At 34.9% G+C, this 25,122-nt stretch overlaps 1 protein-coding gene and 1 pseudogene across 1 annotated transcript; both read right to left on the bottom strand.

Moving 5' to 3' along the window:
• Positions 1–7,048: 7,048 nt before the first annotated feature.
• On the bottom strand, positions 7,049–24,771 carry LOC116405782 (annotated as a pseudogene).
• On the bottom strand, positions 17,851–23,840 carry LOC116405783 (NAD-dependent malic enzyme 59 kDa isoform, mitochondrial-like). The gene is made up of 10 exons (XM_031889573.1): positions 23,769–23,840; positions 21,403–21,499; positions 21,238–21,327; positions 21,009–21,151; positions 20,267–20,401; positions 19,438–19,530; positions 18,560–18,721; positions 18,388–18,471; positions 18,202–18,308; positions 17,851–17,956 (listed from the first exon to the last, which is right to left on the bottom strand). The coding sequence occupies exons 5-10, from the start codon at positions 20,354–20,356 to the stop codon at positions 17,863–17,865; spliced, it is 630 nt and encodes a 209-aa protein (XP_031745433.1). The 5' UTR covers positions 20,357–20,401; positions 21,009–21,151; positions 21,238–21,327; positions 21,403–21,499; positions 23,769–23,840; the 3' UTR covers positions 17,851–17,862.
• Positions 24,772–25,122: the final 351 nt, after the last annotated feature.

Below are 25,122 nucleotides of genomic sequence, written 5' to 3'. Positions count from 1 at the left end.
CCACTTCTTTGTTGCTGGATTTTTAGGATAGCCAAAATTGTCTGCTGGTAGTAACTCTTGAAATGTAGGAACATCATCAATTCCATATAGTTCGGTAAATGTCATTCCTCCCTCCATAGCTCGACATTTTGTCAAGAAACCGTAATCAGATGGTGTCCATGTCTCCATCATGTGTTACAGACTCACTCTAGTCTTTGTCAAACTCGGGTCACCCCTTATAACAACATTCTTTTCATTTTGTATGAAAGTTAAAGTGAGTTTCCGCCAATCCACTTCAGTTACCCCAACGTGTGCAGCCATTGCATTCCAAGGATGACATCATGATAGAACACTGATGTAGTGTTTCTATTATATTGACAATTCAAACACAACTTACAACATAAGCAAACCGTGAACCTCAGAAAATGAGTCACGTTACATATAATTCACAAACATCAAACAAAGAAAACCTCCTAATCCAAAATTCCAACAACAAAATACTAATAAGCAAACCAGAATATAGAACACCAATCTTCTGCTTCCCCTGTCTTTCAAGGAGTATTGCAGACCTTTTCCTTCACTCCGAAAACTCACTTTAACAAAGAGGCAGCCACATTTTCAGGTACAGAAAATAAAGTAGGTAGTATGTAGGAAGGCTAACCAGAACTGAGTTGCATAAGGTTTGTCTTCCGCCTCTAGAGATGTTATATCTTTTCCACCTTTCAAGTTTCTTGTGAATTCGATCAATGACTGGTTGCCAAAAAGACTTTTGTCGAGGGTAGCCTCTCAAAGGGAGACCTAAATATATAATCGGAAGCTGGAATAAAAAGAGAAGAGTATCATCGACAAATTGAAGCAAAGGGAGGTGGATCAAGTCTTTGCCAACAAGGAAACCTTCAAACTGGCTGTTAATATGAAGCTTGTTTATGATTTCTCCTAAAACCTCACTTACTAGGAGGAATAAAAAGGGGGAGAGGGGTCCCCTTGACGGATACCTCTAGATGCTGTTATCCGGCCTCTAGGCTTACCATTGATGAAGACTGAATACTTTGGATATTTTTAGGCAGCCCATTATCCATGATATCCATTTGGAACTAAACTTTTTCAAAGATAAATTTTTTTTCTAAAAAGTTCCAATTCACCCTATCAAAGGCTTTTTCCAAGTCAAGTTTTAAAATCCATCCTTTTTTCCGTTTTGCCCTATAATCTTCCACGACCTCGTTAGCAATTAATATTGGGTTAAGAATTTGCCTACCTTCAATAAAGGCGCTTTGAGTGGGGCTTATAATTGCATCCATAACTTGTTTTAGACGTTCAGATAAAACCTTTGCAACAACCTTGTATGCTAACGTAGTAAGGCTGATTGGACGGAAATCCTTGACTAGAGTCACATTCTCTTTTTCTGCACTAAACAAATGAAGTTTTCTTGGATGCAAGCATTTAATCTTCCATTTCTGTGGAAATCATACATTAGTGATTTGAAGATATCCTTGAAAATAGACCATTGCGTGATTAGGAACTTCACTGAAGCCATCCGGGCCCGGAGCTTTATTGTTGCCAAGTGCCTTTAATGCCTTAAAGATCTCCTCCACTGAAAATTTGGGTAACAAGAGCCTCATTCTGAATTGAGGAAACACAAGACAATTACTGTTAATAGGGATGAATCTGTCCCCCGGAAATTCTGGTATAAAGTGACTCAAAAAATTCCAACACAAGCCTTTCAATGTCGCGGAATGAAGTCGAGACAACCCCATCATCATTTTTTAATTCAGTTATGAGGTTCCTTCTTTTTTTCGCATTTAGAAACCGGTGGAAGAAGCTCGTATTCTCATCACCCAAAGAAAGCAATTGAGTTTACTCTTCTGAATAAAATTACGCTCTTCGTTTTGATAAATACTAAGTAATTCCGCTTGCAAAGCAGCTCTAGAATTCAACTCTTCTTGATTTAATCCAATCAACTCAGCCACAGAATCATATTTTTCTAATTTTGACATCAAGGATTTCTCTGTTTTTTTTTACCTTAGCTTGGCAGCAATATTCCAAGCTTTTACTGCCAATTTAACTGATCTCAATGCTCATGAAGAATGAAACCAACCCATCCCTGGAAGTTAGAGTTGCTCACTATTTCAACAATAATCTGATTAAATCACTGGACACCAACCAGCTGTTACAAAACCGAAAAGGAGAGGGACCCCAAAGAAAAGAACTAGCCTCCAAGAATAAAGGAAAGTGATCCGAGAAGATGCGTGCTTTTCGAGAAACCCGAGAATTTTCAAAACAAACATCCCACGTCTGATTTATGAAGAATCTGTCTAATAATGATCTTCAACGAGAATTACCGTCTCTAGACCAAGTGAACCTTCCATTTTGCAATGGAATTTCCATGAGAGAAACCATGTCAATAAACTTATTGAATAATGACATTCCTCTAGTACTTCTGCCAAAAGGAAATCTTTCCCGGGCCCAACGAGTGATATTAAAATCCCCACCTATGCACCAGGCCACGACCGAACAATCAGCCAAGGAAGACAATTCGGGCCAAACCAATTTCCTTTCTCTGCAACCACAAGGGCCATAGACATTTGTGATCCAACAAACCTTTTTGCACAAAGTGAGGCATTTGATTGACAAAGAGAGGCGTCTTTTAATGACCTCTGTTACAGATATTTTACTGCTGTCCCACATGGTAAGAATTCCCCAGAAGATCCAACAGAAGCCACATAATCCCAGCCAATATCCTTAGAACTCCACAATGATTTTATAAAAGCCGAGTTCAAGGTGTCCTTAGATTCTTGAATCATGACTACAATTGTTGATGAATTTTTTAAGTGCTGCACGTTTAGATGAGTTGTAATATGCATTATGCATATATGTGGTTCTGAGTTTGTATAAATATTATTTCTTATAGTGTATTTAGTTTCTTTAAAATATTAATAATAATAATAATAAATATAAAAAACAGTTTCTTTTACGAAATTTTATACACTGTCCAACTTTTTACTGAATCAAACTCCAAAAATATTGAATCCAAAAATAATTAAAGAAATTGTAATGTATAACCAAATAACTTGTATATTTTGTGAATACAACATAGTTCTGATTTTTTTTTTATCTTTCACTTTTTTTTTGTCGTGAAAAATTGTTTTATAAAGGATTAGGACTTTAGTGAAATAACTCTCAAATTCCCTAATGGATAGCCAGTTTTAATACTCCTAACGTATGCAACTTTAGTGGAATCTGGATGGATATTATTGGAATAACTCCTAACGTCAAATAAAAAGCCTACATCAGAAACTTCTTTTTAAAGGAACATGACTCTTTTAATGGATAAACAAGTCCTCTGGACGGGGTCCATATGAGAAAAGAATTCTAGAAAGTTTCTTATCAATGATCTTTGTCAATATTCTTCCTTTGCAAAATGAACCAAAAATCTTTGCAATATTCTTCGTACCTCCTACTCATCCTCTAGACTTGTTTATCCATTGAACAAAAACAAAGGCTCCATAAGATAGGGTATTTTTGGGATATTGCCTACAATCAAGCGAAAATCTTCTATATATTTTTTTGTGCCCAACTCTTCTATCTTAGATTTTTATCTTTCTATATATTCTCATTTACAAAGATCAAGCCTAGGTCTTGAACTTTTTCCATAAGAAGTGGAACCTCTATTGAGGTGCTGAGAACGATAATGTACGAGTCAGTCCGTGAAAAACTCACAACTGCTACGTGGGCTTCTTCATCCTAATCGAATTTGCGGAAATTCCATCATCTATCCCATGAAAGGGAAATAGAATTGATTATGTATAATAATCAGTGACTTTGAAAGGAGTGCAAAAGAAAGGCAGAGGAGAAAAGGCGAGACCAAAAGCTTTACCGTCTTCTTTTGGAGCAGGAAGCCTCATTCCTTCTTATTTCCTTTTATTCATTCCCAGTTTCAGCTCTTCTTGCTAAGGATGGATCACTCTTTCATTCGTGAGGTTATTAGATAAGTGGCTTAAAAGGAGAAATAATAGTCGAAATACCGTAGGTATTAGCTCAAATTCAGAAATGCAAGGTTTTGACTCCCTCGCTCCTATGCCTTCCTATGCCTTTCATCCTAAAGTTTCTGAAACTTCCTTTTATTTCCAGGTAGACTTTTGAGAGCAGGAAGACAACTAATCATGCTGGTTGGAGTCTCCAACGAGTATCTGGATCTCCCCTCCTCCTCAAACCTTTTTTCTTAAATGCGCTTCTCACGCATATTGAATTGTGCCTCTTGGCACTACCCATAATGATCCTTCTCATTATTTAAGTGCATTTGAACTTCTAAGTCGATCTCTTGTGATAAATGGACATGATACCTTCTTACAGAAAGACAATTGTACCAGTTTGTAATTAGGTTCTGCGTTGAAGACCTTATTTGTAAAGCTCTCTAGAAAATAGATGAAAACGAAGTGAAAGAATTTCATTTTGATGCTTCACTCAATTTTTTGAGGTTGAAAAAGAACTGAAGGGGTACGATCGACCCACGGGGTGTGGCTCATGGTGGTTAAGCTAGTGGCTATCTCATTGCTTATGAGAATTTCACATTCATACTCTTCAGAAAGGTTTTCTCGTATTTGGCATCCAACCTGAATGACATCTAGAATGGTTAATAATTTCTTCATGCCTTGCTTAGCTTCTTCCTGATTCCCAAACTAACGACACAAAGGCAAGGAAAAGAGGTTCAAAGAATATTGATAGTCGCGGCAAAGGTTGAGGTCTCAAGAATCTTCCCCTAATCTCATCTACTCTATGGTTGTCCTATATTCATGTATATCAAGAAAAGCTAAAAGATAGACACCCATTCACTTGTCTTAGTGTACATAAAGTCAAATTATTCGATCTGACATTCTTCCATTTCCTAAAGTCCTAAAAACAAGGTGCGTGCAGACGCGAGGTTCTAATTGATCAGTAGTTGAAGGAGAGAAAGTAGCTTATTTCTAAGAAATTCTTATTACTATGGTATGATGAACAAGTAAGAAGGAGGGAAGGAAAAAGTCCCAACAAAAGGAACCTACGACAAGGAAGGAAAGCCTATTACCCACAAGAGTGCAGAATCAAGGAAAAGTTGCGGGTACGAGCTCTCTTTCATTCGTCGAACTCAAGCAATCTCCGTTTTACACCTCTACTAAACTGAATTAATTGGCTTTTCCAAACTAGTAAAAAGACTAGAAACCTTGGACCTATGGCTATCCAACCAGGTCTTTCCACATAAAGGGGAAAGAGGTAGAAAGGAATAGCGAAGATCAGTTAAAGATCAAGAGGCATCAAAATGAAATTCTCCTTATATCTTTTCTTTCGAGATGATTAACTTCCTTATTTTTATATCTTGAGTCTATCTTCTTCTTTCTTTATGTAAGACCCAAACTTTGGGTAGTGTAGTCTTTTTCAAAGAGTTTAAGAGGTTTGAAAGAAGGAAAGTTTTTGGTTCAATATCAAAGAATAGTACTTTTTAGGCGTATTGGGTTGACTTGGCAAAATGGTTTTAGAGGTTAGAAAGGGTTTTGAGTGTTTAAGGTTGGCAAGAAAGAAGGATTAAAGAGGTTAGGTGTTTTAGCTAACTTCAGAAAGGAGTTTCTCACAACTCGGAAAATTACACTCAATCTAGACTTGAAAATTCATAATTTGAGTCTAGTTTATTGAAGAAGGTTGCTGGGCGTTTTGGATATGAGAAAGTTGACGTTTGGACAAAAGAAGGCAAAAGGGTCAGTTTGCGAGTGAATCTGAGCAAGCTACACTCTTAGAACGCTACAGAACGCATCGTTTGGCGTTTTCTTCCCTCAAAATTTCAGGAAAAATTTTTTAGGGAAGAAAACACATTTAGAGAAACTTTGTAGAAGAAAGTTTTGTCAAAAGAGTTATGGATTTTAAGTTATAACTTTTCTAAGTTGGGTTATGTAGTTTGGGCGAGAAACTAGGTGAGATGACCTTGGAAGTTAACTATGCGTTTTGGACAACTATGTGGCATGATAAGGGCAAGCGGTTTAAGGTTTTAGTGAGGTGTAAAACCTTGTTAGCATGCATTTTAAGGTGTAAAGTAAGTAGGAGGTTCCTTAAGAAGGTTTAAGGTGAATTTAAGCAAGGATGAGGTGTCAACTTGTACTCATGCAATGAACTCTATAAATAGGCCAAATTTAGTATTAAGTTTCTCACAATCCACTCGAGTGTTTTGAGTGAAATTAGTCTTAAAAGTTTTCATTTTGAGTCTATTTTCTAAGTTGGGGTTTTTGATTTAATTTGAGTAACGGAGAGTTGCGTTTTGGCGGTAGAAAGCAAGAAAGGTCAGAATACAGGTGGTTCTGAACAATGAACTTCCAGAGGGCTGTAGAGTACATCCGTTGGAATCTGAAGTTGAAAATTTTAGGTATGAATAACAAGACGTTTTTCAACAACTTTGTAGAAGGATATATGTTTATTTGAGTTCTGGATTTTAAGTTCTAAAGCTCTTCCTAATTATGGTTGATTAATCATTGATGTCCTTAAAAGTAGAAACGTGACATATCATGTATGCCCTTAAGTATCTCAGCTTGTGTAGGCCAAGTTCAAAAAAGAAAATCAATTATGTTTAATAAGGAAGAAATAAAATATAACTTGTACAAATATTCTGAAAATCAAATGAATAAATGGAGTAAACACAAACTACAATTATAAACATCCAGAAGGGTCAAATGTCTACGAATAGACTAATGAGATTCAAAAATACCAGTCATGCTTGCATAACTGACTGAAAAAAATGTAATGTTTCCAAAAGATGCCGCATATCTCAAGTCCATTATAAGAAAACCTAATGTTCTTCAGTTTGTAGTATCAACAATGCATGAGTAGTGTTAAACATGTTATTTCATTTAGTTTGCGAACTAGTATGACCTTCCTCTATTCTCATTCATTCATCATCGATCAAACAAAGTTAAAGAAATTTGATCACAAAAGCTCTTTCAAACAAAAAAATAAAAATAAAAACAAACAAATAATTCAAAAAAAATTAATTATACCAAACAAGGAATAATTAACTAAACAAAATGTAAGGGATGAATCTTAAGAAAACAAATTACTAAAACCATATCTGATACAAATTTAGGGGGTTTTTTTGTCTATCAAATAAACCAATAAAACAATGAACTTCAAGAATTAAAATTCACAAAAATAATTCAATAAAAGAATGGCAAAAAACCTCAATATCACAAAATTAATAAGACGGAATAGATGCATTCTACAAACTTGTTTTATTGCATGCTCACCACCCCTTCCAAAATTTATTTGATAAAAATTTAGTAAACTTAAAACACAGACAATAACAAAATTGTTGCAAACCTGCATTTACTGGTCAATGTCTTTAATAAGCATTCTCTGACGTCAATTCTTGATTTTTAACTTCATAAGCATCCACCTAACCATGAGACAATTATGAGAATATTTTATTTAACCACTAACAATCATGCTCATGCACAAACATTTAAAATAGAGGTTTTAACATACTATCCTTTTATAGAAATCGTTATCAGTTTTCTTGCCATTCCAAGTTCCACGTCGTCACCCCTCTTTCTGTTCATATCATACATTACAAAAGCCAGTAAATGAAAGGAATGATCCATTATGGGTAAAATATTGATAAATAACTAAAATATACTTGTAGCAAATTCATTATCTCCGTTCCTGATATAGATGCTTTCTTTTTCTCCATTAAGACTTGACTTGGTTTAGACATACAAAAACTCCTATATAACCTGAATCCAACTTGAGCCTAGAACCGAAAAATAACTAAAAGGTATCTCACACACAATTTGATGTACTCCTTTTCTTTCTTCTTCACCTCAGGTATTTGTTGAGTTCCTACTTGCTTTGCACACAAACAGAAAACAACATTAGTACTAAAATTATTACATAGAAACTAGTATCTATCTCACAGCATCCAACTACCATAACCTGATTGCCAATAACCCTTCTCTGGAGTTCAACATTTTCCTACTGTAGCTTGTCAATTTGAGCTTTAAAAGCAGCCTTACCTTTGGCTTCCTGTGGAAAAGAACTTCCTTGTTCAATGTTAAATAGAGAGAAATCATAGAATTTAGGCAAGTCTCGAGATTGTACTATTGTGTAACTGTTGCAATCTCCATATCTTTAACTTGTACTACCGACTTTAGCCTCTCAACTTTGGTCTCCAACCTTGATATATCTTAATGTAGCCTGCCACAAGAAAATAAAGGTGACTGAATACAAGGAACCATGGTTGTGTGAAGGAATATTAAAAAGCTTTGCAACATTATTACCCTGAAATGAACTACATTTATTCCATATCTTAAACCAATCCCCATAACAAGAAATGAACCAAAATTAGAAACAGGAGCTCTTTCAACACTACCGAAAGACATAATCTCACGAAGACACTTAGCTAAAACTTAACTATGCATGGATAACAGAGTAATTTTTCTTTCCATTCCAACAAATGCAAAATGAAACTCAAAACAATCTCACATAATACAAATAAAAAATTCTTCCATTATCTTCTTAAGAACACAAGCATCTCTAATCTCCACCATCGACAAAGACCCAAGACATTAAAATTAAGAACATATAGAATCAAAAGCAACACAAAAGACCAAAGAGAGAGAGAAAAAGATAGTTAAGATCAAAACCATAATGATAGAACAATCAACAACAAACTAATCTCATATCTCATCAAATTTTTCAAAAAAATAAATAAAAGAAAACAAGTAAGAATCAGACAAGCCAACATACCATGTCTATTTTTCCATTTGAATTTTTCCTACCTCTGTTAAGTTCCAAACATGTTTTCGAGTCATTGGAAATTACTTTTTATGTTACAAAATCACTTTTAAAAGTATACACACACAAACACATGAAAATCACTTTAACAAAACATTTATTAATAAAAATCAATTTTGTTAACTAGTTTCTAAAAACACTCTCAAATATGCCTTCCATAACCTGGTTTAAGTTTTCAAGAAAAATGACTAATGGGCCAGGATACTCATGCCATGGAGTGGCAAAAAAGAGGTTGAGCTTTGTATTTTAAGTATCATGTTGATGAAGACATGTAAAAGGTCTTATGATACATATCAGTGGAGAAAACAAGTAATAATAGAGAATATTTGAGTGTATCAAGAAAGCACCAATACATGTAAAAGGACTTTAGCCTCTCAACTTTGGTCTCCAACCTTGATATATCTTAATGTAGCCTGCCACAAGAAAATAAAGGTGACTGAATAAAGGGAACCATGGTTGTGTGAAGGAATATTAAAAAGCTTTGCAACATTATTACCCTGAAATGAACTACATTTATTCCATATCTTAAACCAATCTCCCATAACAAGAAATGAACCAAAATTAGAAACAGCAGCTCTTTCAACACTACCGAAAGACATAATCTCACGAAGACACTTAACAATATTACTTTTCTTAGGGCTTCTCTGCTAGGTAAATAAAGCATCTCATATAAGTTTGAGTGTAAGTTTTTCTCAAGCAAAAACTTGACAGAAATGAAAATCACAATGCTCCATGCAAATCCAGTTCAATTATAGTTTCTTCACCTCTGCTTCCACAAGTCTCCAACATAAAACAGACCGTTGGAGAGAGAAAATTGAAATACAAAATGGAAAATCTAGGCACATTATAATTTTTAAAGAGATGACTAACCTTCTTGATGTTACGTTTTTCACCGTCAAATATGTCCCATTGTATATTTTGTGTAAATTCAGAATAAAGTCATACCACTTGAAATCCTGAAGAATTACTACCTGCAAAGAAAAGCATCACATAGTTAAGAAGACAAGGAAAAAGTGATCAAATAAAATCCCACAGAAACGAATTATACCTCTAGACTCCTGTTGGAAGGATCGGCATTTGGCACAATTTTCATACCACCGTCAAGTATTTAGCATTTCCAATGCATAGAGCAGTTACTTGTGGATACAGCTCCCATTCACCGTCATCAACCTGTGAGTTATGGCATTCTACATAGATGAAATTAAATAAAGATGGTAAAAATGCAGTCACCGCCCCCTCCAAAATGGTCTACATTTTGAAACCACCTTGAGACGAATAGGATCGGTATTAGGGGTTATTTGGGTATTGAGGGCATAAATAGTTAGGGAGTGGGTTATATTTGGTTATAAATAGAGGGATAGGGGAATGGAGAAGAGAAGCAATATTTGGGTTTTAGGGCTTGAGATTGTGATCTCAAGAAGGGAGGATCCAAGTACCTCGAATAACTTGATTTATTGTTTAAATCTATTATCTTTTAGTTTAGGGATTGGAAAGAGAAGGATTGTGGAGTTTGTGATAATATTTTGGTACACTGGAGCTGGAAACAAAGAATATTAAAAAACACATACTGTTATACACAGTCTGATAATAATACGAATCACTAGCTTTTCTTCTTCTTTTTCTTCTCCTTTAATTTTTGTTATGGGTTTTGTATTGAGTTTTGTGTTTTAGATTGTGAAGTATGGGGTAGCTAAACTCTTAATCCTAGGGATAGATGAAGACAAAGTTTATGAATTACTCTTTGTAATGCATCTGATTATTTGCTCTTAATCTTTTCATGTTTTTATGTGAATAACGTTTATAATATCTTGATCACAGATTAATTGTTGATTGGCCATGAACCCTAATCTTTGCATGACTAGAGTAGTTATGAACATGGAAAGAGATAATTAAGGATCCCTGAGGAGGTTGTTGAAAGAAGTGGACCTAAAAACTTTTGTTTATTAATAAAAAGAAAAATGAACAGAGATTCATATTCATTAGGGGTCTTGATGTTTAATTTAATTTAAATTGTGTATGAATTTTTAATTACGAGAATTTTAATATGTTGCAAGAGCACTATAGCCAAGGTATAGAGTGAGAGGGATAAGGTTTATATGTCTTAGAGAATGGAAAGATGGAATTTGTGCTAAAATTATTAGTGTTCCAAATACAATTATGAATTGGGTATAGTTGCATTCCCCCTTCTGGATTGCATAGCACACACCTGAGACTCTGTTTGTGTTTCACTAAAGCCATCATATATGCCCACAGTCCCATCTTCAGTAGTAGAATTGCCGACATCTTCTTTTCTTTCAGCTCTGAGAAAATACAAGACACAAAGGTCTCAAAAACCAAGTTATAAAGGCAAAATTGAATTGTGTTCGAACATAATAGTCTTTCTCGAAAAAACACTAAAGCTTGCATTATGCTAAGATCCACTTAGAATACAGGGATATTTAATGGCTAGTTTTTAAAGAAATAACCTACTGCCTTTATTTCCAAACCTGGTTTTTCTAAAATGAAAAAGGAAAACTATATTGGGTGGCAAATTAGTTTAGGTATTTTGCAAAAATGTCTTTAAGGTTTGTGATTTTGAAAATATAGCAAAAATAATCAAATCCAGACTTTTATATGGGTGGGCTGGACTTTATTTGATCATTTTCACAAATAATAAAGTTATAACTTGTTTTACCATTTTTGCAAATGTCCCATGAAAAAAGTTAATGCTCAAGGATAGCATTTATTTGTGAATACTGGTTTTCAAGCATTGCAAACGGTGTGATTTGAGTTTTATAATTAACACTATTACTCAAACGAACCTATTTTGAAAGAAATTATAAATTATATTGTTCTAGGAAGCAATTCATCAGTAGAGACTAAAAGAATATAAAAAAAATATTTCTCTTATAGTGAAAATAAACTCTTTCATAACGACTTCGTTGAATGGTCTCACTATATTTCCAGGCAGCGACCGTTCTTGTTAAACACTTCAATTCAGCATGGTCTTTCCATAAGAAGATCAAGGAGACAACGGCAAAAATTACCTTTTTGACCACTGGTTAGATAAAGCACCAATTGGAGAAGTTTTTGAATGGTCTTGACCAACAAGCGAACAGTCTGGTAGGAAAATCTGGTACCATTAAGGATTAAACCAAATGCAAACGAAACCAAAAGTTTAAACATAAAAAACATCAATCCTAATAGAAGGATATACTTTTATCGCAGCCAGTCTTTCCAGGTGACTTCTGATCTTGAATCTTAAAAAGAAAGGAAAACAAAAGGATTTGAAGGAAAAAATAAAATAAAAATGGAATGAAGTAATGGAATTGTAGCTCAAACCAGATTTTACCTTAGTTGTCTGCTCCAACAAGTCCTCAATTGCGGAAGCGACATCAGGAACGTGTGAAGTTACTACAGAAGAATTTGATGTAGTTTGTTTTGTGGAATTCAAAATGCAGTCAGATTGAGTGGATCTGTTTCCAACAAAAGTGAATGCTTTTCTATGGCTTCGTCAAAGAACTTGCACTTTTCTTCGTAGAACTTATTCGTTCAGCTGCTCCTATAAAGCTACTGTTAGTTCCAGCTGATTGGTCTCTCGGAATGGCAGAATGGATAGGAAACTGGGATATGCTTTCATTGGCTATCATTGGGGCAGCTTGAGTAGGAAATTGGCTGACAGTGCATAAGCCTGTCGCTCTGTCTTGAGCTTTAACTTCTTTTGGGCGATACAAATCAAGAGAGACAATCTTTCTCTGAAAGTTTTGTATTCAAACAAAATCATTCCATATCTAAGAGAAGAAATATCAACACAATGGGTCTAGAATTCTATCAGGATATGCATGTACGTGAACATATATAATTGAAAAGCAACAAAATCGCAAAGGTACCTGGCTGACACACTCATATATCCATTCAGCTGTAATTAAAACAAGATAAATATTCAATTCTCATTTCAAATATCAGTTAAACATAATTAGGCTACGAAATTAATAATAATATAAAATTAAAATTAAAAATCATCAGTAGTATCAAATTTCATCAATAATGGCAGTTTCTACCCAGCTATCCATTCAAAATTGGCTTCAAAGCCGTAATTTAACGCATTTAACAGAAGTGTGCATCAATACTTTCTCAATTCCAGAGAAAAATATATAAGAAGCATCTATTTGTTTGGCACAGAGATGGAGTGCAAACCTTTGAAGTTCAAGGGACAGTCATAGAAAGACTTCTTCAAATGTTGAACTCCAATTAATTTTGTCAATAAAGAAACCTCTCACACAATGATAGCACTCATATTTCCAAAATGTAGACAGAGTGAAGAAAAAAGAGAACAACCAAATATGTTTTCCAAGATAGACCACCCTTTTCTTTTCAGACCAACCTTAATGGATAGTCTGAGAAGGTAAATTTATGTTACCACCTTCCCATTAACATCAAAAGGTCAAAATGATAGAACTGATTGAATCTCCATTTTCCAATTTAATAGTATCCACCATTTATGCCAATTGTTCTATACAGATGCAGAGTTAGGGAAACAAGTAGCAGAGCAGAAGCAGAATGAGTCATCGACCAGCTGCATCTGGTGGCCCAAAGGGAAAAAATAAGGATGTGACCATTTGATTGTGTGATGCCAGTTGAGGACAAGATCACGGCCATCACCTCATCAGACCAACAAAGCTGGGGTGGCAGAGACACTTGATGACTCAGTCACTATCACTCAGGACAAGAACAAGATCAACATCAACTCCAATAGCTACTTCTCCAAGAGGAATCTTAAATACTTGGCTAAGAAGAATTTCAAGAAACACAACATTAGAGATTGGCTTTGAGTTATTGCTTCAAACAAGGAGATGAATGTGTACGAATTGAGATACTTTAACATTGCCAAGAACAACGGGCGAGGGAGAAGACTGAGGTTCAAGTCCTATATTTTGGTACCGCCATTTGAGGTAGGATCAGTTGTAGCAGCCCTTTTCATCTAAAGGCTGTTTTAATTTATATTCCCATACCTTGTCTGCTTTTCCTATACATCAGCAAGAGTTCTCGAGTCAACTCTAATTTACTTTTGATGATTTATTAACTATAAATCTTGCTCACATATTCCCCTTCTTTTGGTTGGTTTGAGGATACCTTTTTTTACACTGGGAGGACAGTTGTTGTAATCTTAGAAAACTGATGTGCGTTTGGTTTTGGAAAAAACAGTATCCATCCTTCATATTATAAGAGCGTGGCTCAACACAAAACTAAAGTCCCTCAAAATTCAAAGCTCCAACCCAAACACAATCCAAACTTGCAGTGGCTAAATGAAACAAAATATGCTATTCAACCTTGTGTGGACTTTTATGTCCAAAAAGGGAAACACAAACAAAACCCAATAGTAGAGCTCTAAAACGGAAATCACAAATAAGACAATTAATTATCGCTTACCTCTAAACATGATCGAACCGATGACTTGACACATAAGTACTATGAACGTCTGTACTCCTTGGTATCCCACCATGACATTCAACAGTGAAGTGCACTTTCTGCTTCATGTGATCTTCAACAACCTCGCCTCCCCCTTGATTTATCCATTCAACAATTTCAGCTCTCTAGTAGGAGAATTTCAAATATGATCTCAAAATATACATAAAAAATATTTGGGATTATGGAAGTCAAAAGTTGATGCATGTTTGTTAGTGTTCAAAAATAAAATGTAAAAAAAATTTGAAGGCATATTCCTCAAATGAAAAATGAAAATCGTAATTATTTCACATGCTAAATGACATTTGGCACTATCTTAAATTTTTTAGGAAAATTACTCCCCAAGTTTTGGTTTTGAAGAACACGTGTGTTTGGTTCTTGAGTTTTAAAAATGTACATTTTTAGTCTCCAGGTTTAGAAAAATAGACCCATTTGGTCATGCACCTTTTTAGTCTCTAAGTTTATAAAAATTGGTTTAGAAAGTCCCCAATATAACTTTATACATTTTTAAGGTAGAATAACTTCTTCTAAAAATTGGTTTTGAGAGTCTCCAGTATAACATTAAGCACTCAAGGATTAAAAGAGTACATTTTGAAAACTCAAGGATAAACCTATTTCTATAAAATTGGGGACTAAAAAGGTAATTTTTCCATTTTGTTTATATCATTCTCTTAACAGGATCGGAGTGTTAAAGAAACGGTAGATCTAGAATCCTATCTGCACCATTGACTTGCTTTTAAAATCATGGAGTTGGAGCAGTAATGAACTACTCTTAATCAGTAATGATATTGAATACAGGGCTTCTACTTTGTTATTTTTTTAAAAAATGGATGCTATTTACCACAATAATACATCTAAAACCTAAAGTGCATAGTGTACATTAATCATGCTGTTTGAAATAAGAGGAAAGAATCTTTACAACATACCCGATCTTCTGGAAAGGAACTAGAAAAACAAAATATTTTCCCCTTAAATACACATGATGACTTCCCATTTGAAACCATGAAATCACGCCCCATCTTTTCTCAACTCTTGTTTGTACCATTTGCTACACATTGTTGGCTTTTCTGGGATAATTTCATTTTCCTGTCTCCATTCACTTTTGTTTCACTTTTTTCTTCAATTCTTTCCACTGCTATTGACGTCTTTCCAATGCTAACATGAATATTTCCTTCTGACACATTTGATGGCACGATTGGATGAACATTTGGAACTTTATTTTGATCCATAACAATGGTGCTCATTGTAGTCCTAATGTAGTCATGATTCAAGAATCTAAGAAGGATACCTTGAACTCAATGCTAAGTTTGACTGCTCCCTTCGGAGTGACAAGTCTCGTTTTTCCCCTAGTGTGGAACGGGGAGGATTCCTCCTCTTTTCAAAGCCCTCATCAAACTCAATGCTATGTCTAGAACGCTAAGAGTAGGTGGTCTGCTTTTGGTTAGGCCAAAAGTGAAGTTTCCCTTCATTTTTTTATGGGATTTTTCTGATGTATAATGCATATGTTCTTTGTTTTTTTTAGCTCTTAATTGTCTCGCTGTCTTAAGTTTTACATTTGCAAGTCTCTCTTTTCTTTCTTTGGTACGCACACAATAACCGATGGGGTAACCTTTCTATGGTTCTACACTTAGTTTCTAAGTTTGACTGCTCCCTTCGAAGTGACAACAAGATTTGTTAATGCCCACCCTTTCTAAAGGGATTTAGTTCATTGTGGCTAGACAAGAGGCTCCAAACTCATGTTTGACAAGACAAATTTGTTAAAACCATCTCAATTTCTAAAGAGTACCTCCTATCCTTTTTTAACTCTATCTAGGCTAGGTTTGGACTAAGCGCATCATAGGTAAGTCATGGCAAAGAAACAAAGGAAGACAAAGCTAGAAAAGTATCCATGCACTTATTTATTATATGCATGCAATCAAGCATTCACAACACACATACCATTTTCTCAATCATGCATTCACATCTCCATAAGATATCGCTAAAAATGGGCTTAAACCAAAAAACACGGCAGCTTATTCTCAAATTTCAGCACATATACTCATCAACAATCAGAATTTTACATCACAAGCCCAAGCTCAGTGATCAAGGGTTGCTAGTCATGCTTTTTATGCAAGATCTAAGTAATCTAAGAAGGTATAGTGCTCATTATTGTAAGGAAATTTTTTTTAGAAATTTTGAAATTTGGGCAAAATTTGAACCTCCAAGTTTAGACTAAACATGCAAGCAATTGCCCACCCCCACTTAAAAAATTGCAAACTTTTGAAAATCAAAATAAAGGGAGAAAAATAAGGGAGAACTTTGGACTCCCCTGGAAGGATCGACATCCTTGGCTTTGGTTTGAAGCTTGCATGGATAAACCTCTTCATTCCTTTTTCATTGATTATTCATCCTTGTTCCTGAAAATCAAAGAAAGTTCTCTCAATTTCATTTATTACTAAAATTAGGATAATTATATTAACTGTATTTTTAACACTTTTGGTAGTTTATGTTTTGAGTGTATTTTCAATGGTATTTTTATATAAAGTACAAAGTTTATGGGTATTCTGTATAATTTAGCCTTGAAATTTCTCAGACATGCATCAAATCAAAATTTCAAAACCATCGGTATACTTATGGAACCTCTTTAACAAAAAAAAAAAAAAAAATCAAACCCATGAAGTCTAACTAACCGAACACAATTAGATTTCTAGTAGCAGTAATTTACCACAGAAACATAAATTAATAGTTAGAAAATAATTGCATGGCATTTCTATAAATTTATCACATGATCTTTCTTCTTCCTTTTTTTCTTTCCTTTTTTTGATAGAACTCTAACTAAGTTAGTTAGGCTTCTACATGTAGCAGTTAATTAAAATAGAGACAGAAACTATAGATTAACAAACAATTGGAAGGCCTCTCGATCAATTTAATACACAATAAGTTCATACTTGTGTCGTTTTGGAAGTATGAAAAACGAAAAATCGCTATTTTCCCTAAACGAGAAACCTCTTCATTCCTTTTTCATTGATTATTCATCCTTGTTCTTCAAACCTCAAGCCTTAAAATTGAGGCAGTAGAGGAAATTCTCTCAATTTACTTCAAAGGAAGGATCATGTTCTCTCCTACAAAGGGTGTGTTTCTAATTTTCATAACTTTATGACTTAATATGGCAATGTTGTATAATGCAAATCCATAATAGAAGAAACACCATTTGCAGCACAACCAAGAAAAATGAAGATTGAATATAATGTAATGCAATAAAATTAAAATACTAAAGAATCTTGTGGTCCCTTCCTTTTCTTCTTTGTTTTTGATAAAGTAACTGCATTTATCACACAAACAATTAGATAGAAGACTTAAAACCCTAATCTGCATCGGACTAAGTTGATATTTTTCCTCTTTCTTTGTAAGTTAAAAACCACATGAGTTTGACACTGATTACTACCACCACAAGTCATTTAACTTCTTCAACTGCCTCATACTTTTCACACGAAACTGCGTCATACAAATTAACCCATAATAAAGCTACCCAAATTCCAAACCCCATCCGATTGGTTTCTGAAATCAGTAACTCTCATGGAAGGAAAAACTTGGACAGACTGATGCATAAATTGAGAAATGAAAGTTTGAAAAAGATTCTTACATCTTTGTCTATTAGAAAAAAAATCGATTTCTTGCAGTAGAATCGTTGTTCCCTACCATTCTCAAAACAGCCTGAATAGCCATGTTAAGAACACCGAGCCCAACACTGAAGTTGAAAGAGGAGAAAAAACAGCATGTTGAAACAAATGAAGGTTAAACCAAAAGGATTGAACTATAGTTTCCAAAGTTTTCATTTCTCTTATATTCACGTAATAGTAATAGTAATAGTAATAGTAATCCTCTTTCAAACAACCACTTTTGTTTCAACAAAGAGGACAAGGCTTATGATCCCTAAATAGTTAGCAGTATTGCTATTTGGAGAAAATGTTAAAGTTAAACAGCTGACAATACCTTCCAGCCCCTACCACTACTATCTTTTGGTTAACAAAATCACTCAATAGCTGCCCTTGAGCTCTCACATTTCCCAATAGTCCAGCGAGAGCAACACCAGCAGTTCCCTTTATGAAATGAAATAAACGAAAATGAATGTCCTTTTAAGTAATTATCAACTGCATGAATACAACATGAACTACTCACTTGTATGTCATCGTTGAACATGCAGAACCTCTTACGATAACGTTGTAATGTTTCAAAAGCCCATTTCATTTGAAAATCCTCAAACTGGCATCATTCAAAATCAAATTGCGAGATTACGATACTGATTACTGGCAGTGAACACAGTTAAAAATTTGATATCTAACCAATAAACCTGAACAATAGCTTTAGGCCAACATGTATGCACGACTTCCATAAATTCATCAACAATAGATAGATACTCTTCTCCCTCCAATCTAGGTATTCCTATTCCCTGAACTCCAAGGTCACCGAGGCCAAGAATACGACTTCCATCTGTCAAGACAATCACGTCAACCTGTAGTTGGAAGAAGAAAATACAATGAACTTCAAATATGGTGTTGCTGGAAATTAAAAGGGATTTTCATTTTTATTTTGCTCAAAATCAATGCTCTTGAGCTTTTAATGTCCCGAGAATGTGAAAGTTTCCCAATATATCGTGTATGGAATTTTAAACTTTTCAAAGAAAACAAGGGTGATCAACATACAAAAGCCTCCTGTGGATAGAAAATTAATCAAACGAAAATTCGATTGTTCTGTAGCAGTTTGACTTTGTTGTCAAGAAAATTAAGAGTGATAAGAAGGCGAAGGAGTGACTTTGAGTGGTGGCAATTAGACAGCCAAGCAACTACACTCAAAGTTGCAGGTCAAATAGGCAGCAGGAAGAAACAAAGAAGAAGAAGAAGAAGAAAAGTTTTCGATCTATCAAACGTGATCAACATACAATAGAAAGTCATTTAAATTATCCAAATATCTTTTGAAGTAATTTTAACAATTTCAAAATAACTCTTAATCATGCTCTAAATATGGAATGAATTATCTATTCAACTACAAATACAAAAGTTTTCCTAAATCACTCTAACTAATTATACAAATTCCACAACACATAGATCACACGCTTCCCAAGAACCCACAAAATTATTCAATGCGGCATTTCACAAACAGCTGGTGGATGGGGACAACAAAAACAAGTGTTTAACAAAATTATCTTAGAAACAAACACATTAATATTACCTGAAGATGGAACTCCAATTGAACAGCCTTGAAAAAGTGATGGAAAAACAAACAGAACATAAAGATTGTGGGACTCCTCAACTCCAATAAATCCTGCAATGGAAAAATGGGTTAGAAGAAGGTGGAAAAGCATAGTAGAGGATGATGATAATGAAAATGGGTAGTAATGTTTTTCGGTAGCTATCTTTTTCTTCTCTTTTTTTTTTCATGTAGTTGATGGTTGTTCTTGATTGTCTTTATCTTTTTTTTTTTTTTCCTTTTTTGCTTTTGGGAAAAAACAGTTTGTTGAATAAGAGGTGATGATGCTGGTGAGGGAATTTATTAAAGTAATGAATACTTTTTGGAGGACTTAAACAAGTAAAAGGACGAAATGTATAATTAGTTAGAGGAGGACTTAAACAAGTAAAAGAACCAAATGAAGCAAGCTCAAGCAACAAATTTTCTGTTAAGTAAGCATAAATATTAACTAGAGACTTAAATAAAATATTTCACCACCACCACCACAACAACAACAAAAAACCCAAATATATCGCCATTGACAACAGAAACAGATCAATATAAGCACAATACATTACATGGAAAATATGGAGATAAACGACATGAAGGTTTCCCTTTCACTTACAAAGAGAATCATTAAGTAACTTCTCGTTGTTAGTACCAATATCTAGCATTACTGGAAGAATCTGTCAATTAAACAAGAGTAAACTTAATGAAATTCAAAAAGTGGGGTTAAGAAAAGTTGCTAAAAAAATGTCAACATTAAATGATATTAGTATTCTTAGATAATCTACAAATTTCATGAAGAAAAGACTGCAGACTTGAGAGTTACCCCCACAATCAGGAATACTTGCTGGAACGGGAAAAAGATATCGGCAAATTCTAAACACGGCACACTAAAACTCTCACTCTCCTGGTTCATGCCTAAAATCACATGTACATGTCAATGCTGATAGTGCCTCTTTCACTGAAACAAACCAAATTTCAGTACCAACTAAGATTCAGAAAATAAGGTATTTAAGATGCAGAAAATAAGGTATTTAAGATGCAGGAAATAAGATAGTTAAAATGCAGGAAATAAGGTAGTTAAGATGCAGAAAATAAGGAAACACCCCACATCACTACAGTGCATAACAAATCTATCACATAAGCACAAAGATAAATACCGAGTGTATTAGTTGAAACTTAGCAAAAACAAAAAGGACATAAGCTTATTCTCAAAATTCAGAATCTCACGTCACAAACCCGAGCTTAGTGCTCAAGGGTTGACAGTCATGCCTTTTATGCAAGATCTAAGAAGTTATGATGCTCGTTATTGTAATGAAAAACTTTTGAAAAATTTTGAAATTTGGGCAAAATTTGAAATCCCCCAAGTTTAGACTAAACAAGCGAGCTATTATCCACCCTTCGCTTAAAAAATTTCTTGGAAGTAGCCCAACATGAGAAGATAAAACAATCTGAATGCAGGCAATCCTATAAACAATTAAAACAATAGCCACAACTGATTGAAATCAAGTTGGATAAACAACCATTGGATGAAGGGAGGGCGTTGAGCTTGTCTAAGAAAAACATACTCTTTGAGGGTTTATGCCAGCAGCAGCAACATACATATCCAGCTTTCCTGTAGGTATTCCTATACCCTGTAGGTTCTCACCTGCAATTTGATGTACTCCTTTTCTTTCTTCTTCATCTCATGTATTTGTTGAGTTCTTACTTGCTTTGCACACAAACAGAAAACAACATTAGTACTAAAATTATTACATAGAAACTAGTATCTATCTCACAGCATCCAACTACCATAACCTGATTGCCAATAACCCTTCTCTGGAGTTCAACATTTTCCTACTGTAGCTTGTCAATTTGAGCTTTAAAAGCAGCCTTACCTTTGGCTTCCTGTGGAAAAGAACTTCCTTGTTCAATGTTAAATAGAGAGAAATCATAGAATTTAGACAAGTCTCGAGATTGTACTATTCGTGTAACTGTTGCAATCTCCCTATCTTTAACTTGTACTACCGACTTTAGCCTCTCAACTTTGGTCTCCAACCTTGATATATCTTAATGTAGCCTGCCACAAGAAAATAAAGGTGACTGAATACAGGGAACCATGGTTGTGTGAAGGAATATTAAAAAGCTTTGCAACATTATTACCCTGAAATGAACTACATTTATTCCATATCTTAAACCAATCTCCCATAACAAGAAATGAACCAAAATTAGAAACAGTAGCTCTTTCAACACTACCGAAAGACATAATCTCACGAAGACACTTGGCAATAAAATCGAATCTTTAACGCATCACCATTCTCATCAAATGTTAAACAAATCTCCTCTTGATTCCAATTATTTGATAAGCGAGAAACAAAATAGATCATATTAAGTAACACAAATTCACGAAAAATCAAACATAATAGATCATTAAATTGAAATGTGACGGTAGACTTGACTAAGCCTGATCCTCTTAGCTCAGAAGACAAGGACGGGTCGTGTTATGAGAAATGTCAAGGTAGACTAAATCTCATGTAAGTCACTAGTCAAATAAACCAACAGCTAAAACAAAGCAAAACAATAACAAAAACCCACAAAGATGTTGTAACGACAGTAAGACGTATTGGTTATGATAAACATATACTACTATGAGTTAGGAAGATCATGGATCCAGCCAAAATTATAGATGAATCAGTGATAATCAAAAGTTGAAATCAGTGATATCGAATATTTCTTTAACCAAATATGTTTAAGGTTGCATTTTGTTGTTTCCACACACATCTTGTGACTATGATCAAAGCATTGAAAGTGCAAGAATATAAGTTATAGAATAGATAGATTCAAATATATTAGCAATATTTTTTGCGGTACATCAGAGATTTAGAAGTAAGAAATTATATGAATGATAAATCAAAATAGTTCAGAGACATGGCACCTTTTCCTCACGTAGCTCCACTAAAACAAAGTGGTAAAGGGGAGAAAGCTAAAATGTGGCAAATGCCTTCTTCGCTAAAATGTGGCAAATGCCTTCTTCTTTCAAACATGAAGAGATTGATCACAAAGTCAAGTTGAAAGCTAAAAAAACTTAAGCCTCTATTTGGCAACAATTTTGTTTCACAAAATTATGCTTATGAAAATTACTTATGACTAAACTTCTTTGAACAATTGATAAAAATGTTCTTGAAAACTACTTTTTCTTTCCTAGTCTTTGAACAGAAGAAAACAAACAAAACTAAAAGCAAAATTATTAGAAAATGTGCCTAAATGGACAAATAGTCAGTAGGAAGAAGAGGATTACAATATATTAGGTTAAAATGTTGAACTATGATGCTAACTAGAAGAGAGCAGACCACCTAACACTGATCCAAACCACAAGGTATGAACCTTAAAATTGGTGAACGTGTATCCACTTTAAAGGTTTAAGTAATGACTTCACTCTCATTATCGATTGATGTCATTGGATTGATTTTTCTCCCAAGTCCCTTGGGTTTTCTGGAGTTCCCCACCCTTGCTTTTCATCTAATCTTAGTGAAGAGTTCTCTTTTGGCTCATCTGAAACAAATGCCACCATCGTACTTTCAAAGATAAGGAATCCGACTTCACTCACTTTTCGATCATCTTTTGTATACAACCTTCACTTGGTGTAAATTCACCCCACACTTTCATTATTACAATCTTACTTCTCTTATATCACAATGGAATAATCTTTGTAATCTCTCGCAGCATATGTGCTCTTTTGTAATTTCATCCCATCAATGAAATTATTTATATGTTTCTGATAAAAGAAATGTCTCCTCAAAAAGAATAATAATAACAATAATGTTTGATCAAAGAATCCTTTGGACAAGTCTTGGCACATTGGGAAATCAAGCCCTTGGCATTAAACGCCGAGATCATGATATGGGAATTCCAAAATGTACAAAAATACAAATATTGCTCATGCTCATGAGATTGAATAAGCAACTTATACTCTCTGACTGCAGAAATCCTTAACTCTTAAAAGAAAACAGGAGGCATTGGAAGATGAGTATTTATTACCACTTCCAAATTCCAGTGTAGTGCTCATATACTGTTAACAGCGGTGCCTAAATCCTTGGGTATTCGGTAGACCGTCATCGGATGAGATTGTAATGTAATGTAATCAATAACCAATGGTTGGATTCAGCGTTTTAGAGCCGATTTGTAATTAAACTCATACATTTCAGCTCTCCAAAGAGAGTCTTTGAATTCAACATAACATTTCTAGTTTCAATTACTAACCTATTGGTGGAGAGCAAGTGCCATAGGTTAAGAGTTAGTATTCCAATCCTGACTACTCCTGACATTACCACGAAGTGTAGACTACATACCTGTAACTCATTATTACTTATCGCACCCGGCAGCCCAAAATCTAAACTCTGTAAGCTTTATCTCATCTAACAATGCCACCCAAAAATCATGCACCAAAATCAACCAGAAATAGAGGTTCAAAATATAATGGAACGGCAGATAAAAACAATACAATAGTAAAAACCACGCACCTTTTACAAACTCTTCCCAAAGAGACAGGCTCAGTTAATCATCTTCGTCGCTCTCGTCACTGAAATAACTTGCTTTCTTCTCTTTTTTCTTCTCTACAATGTTCTCACCGCCAGTCAGGAGTCTCTGGTCTGCATCTCCGTCCACCACCGAGGCCCAATTGTCATCCTCAAACCCTTCTCCAACATCCGATCCCCAATCCTCCTCGTGCCTAGCACCAACTCCACCCCTTCTTACCCGCTTCGGTTCTGGTCGCTCCCTTGGCCCCAATTGATTTTTAGGGCATTCATAAGACAAATGCCCATCAATTGCGCCGCACTCGTAGCACCTACTCTTATCCTTATAAACCCTCTTCCTTATAAACTCAGCGGCACGACCATTATCAGTCGCTATAGCAGCCTTAAGAACACGGCCATTCAAAATCTTCCCGTGCATCTGTTTCGCGGCCTTCACCGCGTCGTCCTGAGAAATAAACTGGACGAAGGCAACGCCGCGAGACTTGCGAGTCTGTCGATCTTTCAACACCGTAACACGAGCGATCTTACCAAAGTTGGAGAAGAGTGTGGAGGTCGGAATTAGTGAGTGAATAGTCGAAATTGGAAACATAGAGAGTAGACTTCGAAGGAAAAACCCAAACCAGCCAGAACCACGCAGAACTTAGTGGAAGAGTGTGAGTGTGAGTGCGATTGCGATGAGAAGTGCGACTGTGAAGACGACGGCAGCGACGGGTCAGAAGAGGGGGCGGAGGGATACCGGTAATAGAAGGTTTCGTCCTCGTCGCTGTCGCTAGTAGGGCTATTGGTTTTCTTTCCCTTGGGCGCCATTTTTTCACCCGAGTGCGTAAACAAAACCTATAGAATGAAAATATAGACTTAAGGTTTAGGAAATCGACCAAATCTAGGAACGAGACAATTACTATGAGCGGTTTGTTTTATTTAATATTAAATAATAAATAGATTTGGTTAATTTCGATTGTTTGAATTGATTTTTTTAAAGTCAATGCTCACTCCTAAGTTTCACTAACTTTTTGCAATATCACTCTCTATAAATAAATTGTTTCTTCATCTTTAGAGAGACATCATATTCATATAAACAAATTCTTTTAGGAGAAGTTTGGTGCATAGTATTATAGTTTAAGTTGTTATAGTCGTGTTTAGGGTACATAATATTATAATATTAGTTATT

The sequence above is a fragment of the Cucumis sativus genome, unplaced genomic scaffold (genome assembly GCF_000004075.3).
Source record: "Cucumis sativus cultivar 9930 unplaced genomic scaffold, Cucumber_9930_V3 scaffold31, whole genome shotgun sequence".
In the NCBI taxonomy this organism is placed as follows: Eukaryota; Viridiplantae; Streptophyta; class Magnoliopsida; order Cucurbitales; family Cucurbitaceae; genus Cucumis; species Cucumis sativus.
This window is presented reverse-complemented; position numbering and strand designations above follow the sequence as displayed.